This window comes from Mesitornis unicolor, unplaced genomic scaffold (assembly GCF_000695765.1).
Source record: "Mesitornis unicolor isolate BGI_N332 unplaced genomic scaffold, ASM69576v1 scaffold30582, whole genome shotgun sequence".
NCBI classification, from domain to species: Eukaryota; Metazoa; Chordata; class Aves; order Mesitornithiformes; family Mesitornithidae; genus Mesitornis; species Mesitornis unicolor.
The window spans coordinates 25176-28268 of NW_010171742.1; the positions used below are offsets into that span (position 1 = coordinate 25176).

At 40.2% G+C, this 3093-nt stretch overlaps 1 protein-coding gene across 1 annotated transcript; it reads left to right on the plus strand.

Moving 5' to 3' along the window:
• Positions 1–170: 170 nt before the first annotated feature.
• Positions 171–1537, plus strand: AK6 (adenylate kinase 6). Its single transcript, XM_010180133.1, has 6 exons — positions 171–175; positions 335–372; positions 493–585; positions 915–973; positions 1060–1205; positions 1348–1537. Exons 1-6 carry the CDS (start codon positions 171–173, stop codon positions 1535–1537), a joined length of 531 nt encoding a protein of 176 aa, XP_010178435.1.
• Positions 1538–3093: the final 1556 nt, after the last annotated feature.

The window sequence follows — 3093 nt, forward strand, 5'->3', positions numbered from 1 at the left end:
CAGCCCTGTGCACAGCCCGGGAGTAGTCTGGGGTGTGGAGTCTCTGCAGAGCCGGTGCCGAGCTGCTCTGCGTGAAAACCTGGGACTCCTCCGTTTTGGTTAGGGCTTTCAAAAGAAGCAAGGTTTACTTTTGCATTGTCCCGGTTATAATAACATTCTGGTCAGGCTTGATGGGGCTCTGAACAACCTGATCTAGTTATGTCCCTGCTCACTGCAAGAGACTTGGACTAATTGACCTCTAAAGGCCTCTGCTAACCCAACACATTCTATGATTCTGCACGAAGTGAGAGTTCCCTTCACAGTTCTTTTTTAAATTTCTACACATCATTTATAGTTGTTTTATCTTGTGCATCTTTTTGCCCCCTTTTTCTTGTACAAGCTTGAGCTTGCAACTGTTGACTGACAGAAGCTTCCTTTTTGAGTCTTAAAAGGTTACTTGAAGAGGACTTGCATACTGTTCTCTCACTGTTTTTTATTGGGTTTTATCTTTAGGTACTCCGGGCGTTGGGAAAACCACTCTTGGAAAAGAACTTGCATCAAGAACTGGGATGACCTATGTTAATGTGGGTGACATGGCAAAAGAAGGTAGGCCATATGAATAGAGTAGTCCATACTTTAGATATTCTTGCTTTGTGCAACTGTGTGCTTGTAGTGCGTGTATTCTATATTAACAAAAGGGAAATGAACTTGCTTTAACATAAATATTTTTTTGAGCATGAGTTAAAAAAGCATTCTTTAACCTAGCATACTTTATATTAAGTAATAAATAATAAACTTATCTTTATATGGATTTGTAAACAGTGTTCATTGCTCAAATCACTATCTATTGTTTGCATCCTCCTGAAATTAAAGTAACAGTATAATTTTAGTAACTGCTGTTACTTCACAAACTTTCACAAATTATTTTGCTGCAGGAGAACTGTATGAAGGTTTTGATGAGGAATATAATTGTCCGGTTTTGGATGAAGACAGGGTAAGTTCAACTTTAAAACCTATCATTTTTGTATTTTGACTTTCTGTAATTTCAGATAAACTTGCCTGTCTCTGTTTCTTTTGTAGGTAGTTGATGAACTTGAAGATAAAATGAGTGAGGGTGGTGTTATTGTTGATTATCATGGCTGTGATTTTTTCCCTGAACGGTGGTTTCATATAGTCTTTGTACTTCGTACAGAAAACTCGTTTCTGTATGACAGACTTGAAAGCAGGTATGTCAGTAGAGTAAATAAAGAGTAGTTATATGACTTAGTCAGAATTTTTTCTAGGGAGTAAATTACTGATCCTCTGTAGTATACTTTGTAGTTCTCTGCATATCTAAGACTGTTTCTTGGTACTGTTCTTGTTTTCTAGGGGCTACAAAGGGAAAAAGCTTCAAGATAACATTCAGTGTGAAATTTTTCAGATACTTTATGAGGAGGCGATGTCATCATATAGAGGAGAAATGGTGCACCAGTTAACCAGTAACACTCCAGAAGACCTAGAGAGAAATCTGGATCAGATTGTGCGATGGATTGAGCAATGGATGAAGGACAACAATTGACTTTCGGTGAAAAACTCTGCTGGATCGCTTCTTAGGAGGGTTTAATAAGTAACAATAATCATTCTTATATGATAAATTAAAATTGCTTTTATTGTGATTTGATATGGCTGGGGACTAGAAGAAGGTTCAGAATAGCTAGACTGTTAAGAACACCTTTGAAGGACTCTGGGAGAGGCACACAGAACTGATATAAGTGAAGATTCAGCAGTGAATGAAAGGATGAAGATGACACAGTTGCCCTTAGTGGCAGCAACTAGGTTCAATAATTGTGAATTTTTTGGAGCTTACAATTAAAGCCAAATGTTCCCATCTTTGCCTTTAAGAAATCTGTAAAATCCAGACAACTGATGGCAGTTGAGCAGCTTGTGTTTTCTAAAGGGTAAAACAGCATTCTGAGAAGCAGTTAGTCCCTTTCTTAAGCTTTAAACTAAAACTTGCTGTGCTGCACTTATTCTTCAGTGTGTGGGGTCTAATGTAGAGTGAGAGCTGTGTGCTACAGTTTAAGGAGGGTACTTTATTTTGGAGGAAAGAAGAGACTTGGTAAGATATTTTAAAATTATTACACTTAGAATTACTTACAATGTAAGGAAACAGCTGTACCTGCTCTGGTGTGGAATATTATGCAGTAAGTTTTCTTTCTCCTTTTCCTCTCTTTATTCTCCATCACTTATCTCAATCACAGAACATATTTATCACTGTAAATTTATCAAGGAAATATGTCATTTGGCAAGATAATGAACCTGCAGCAATCTGCAGCACTTAAAATTTTGCAGCCATCTGTTCTACGCTTGTCAAGTGTGGGTCCCAGGAGAGCGTTGCTGTGCAAAGTTGAAATAACCTCTCTTTGCGGAGAAGATGGCTTGTAAAGCCTTTTAAGAGATTCTGTACAAAGTGCATGCTGACAAAATTTTTATATATACAAGTTTGAATAATAAAACTCCTACTTGCTTGAAAATTTATATTGTAAAGAGTATTATGATTATATATTTAAGACTTTTTGTTTTATTCCAAATTTGGTATAGGCTTTTTGTGAGATTTACTGAGAATACTGTATCAGCAATTTGACTCTTGTATAAACCAAAATGGTGAAAAATCTGGAGTTTTCTTGCAGAATGGGGACCAAATGCTGTGGAAATGCACACATGCTTGCGTTGCTCTTGACCAGCCACTTTCAGGGTTATTGCTTGAACAGGAATCCAGGTGGAGGATGGCATGGAGGTGTCTGGACACCACCAGATCTTGAGAATGCTGTGACTGGCCACGTCTTGTACAGCAAAACCACGTTTCTCAGCGCTGCTTGGGATTTTTGTGAACGTTGTTGTGGCTGAAGCGGGGCTGTAAGCAGAAAACAGCCCCCGTCAATACAAAACCAAAACCCCACCACCACTCCCTCCGCTTGCCATTGAGTCTCCGTGCTCCCAGCGGCCTCCCGGGGAAGTGTCGCTGCCTTTCCGGGTGCCGGGGGGGCTACGCGGTGTTCCTGCCCGCGCCGGGGCGGCACCAACAACGCCACGGCCGGGCGGGCAGGTGGGTCGGACGGGGAGGGCTTGTGGGAG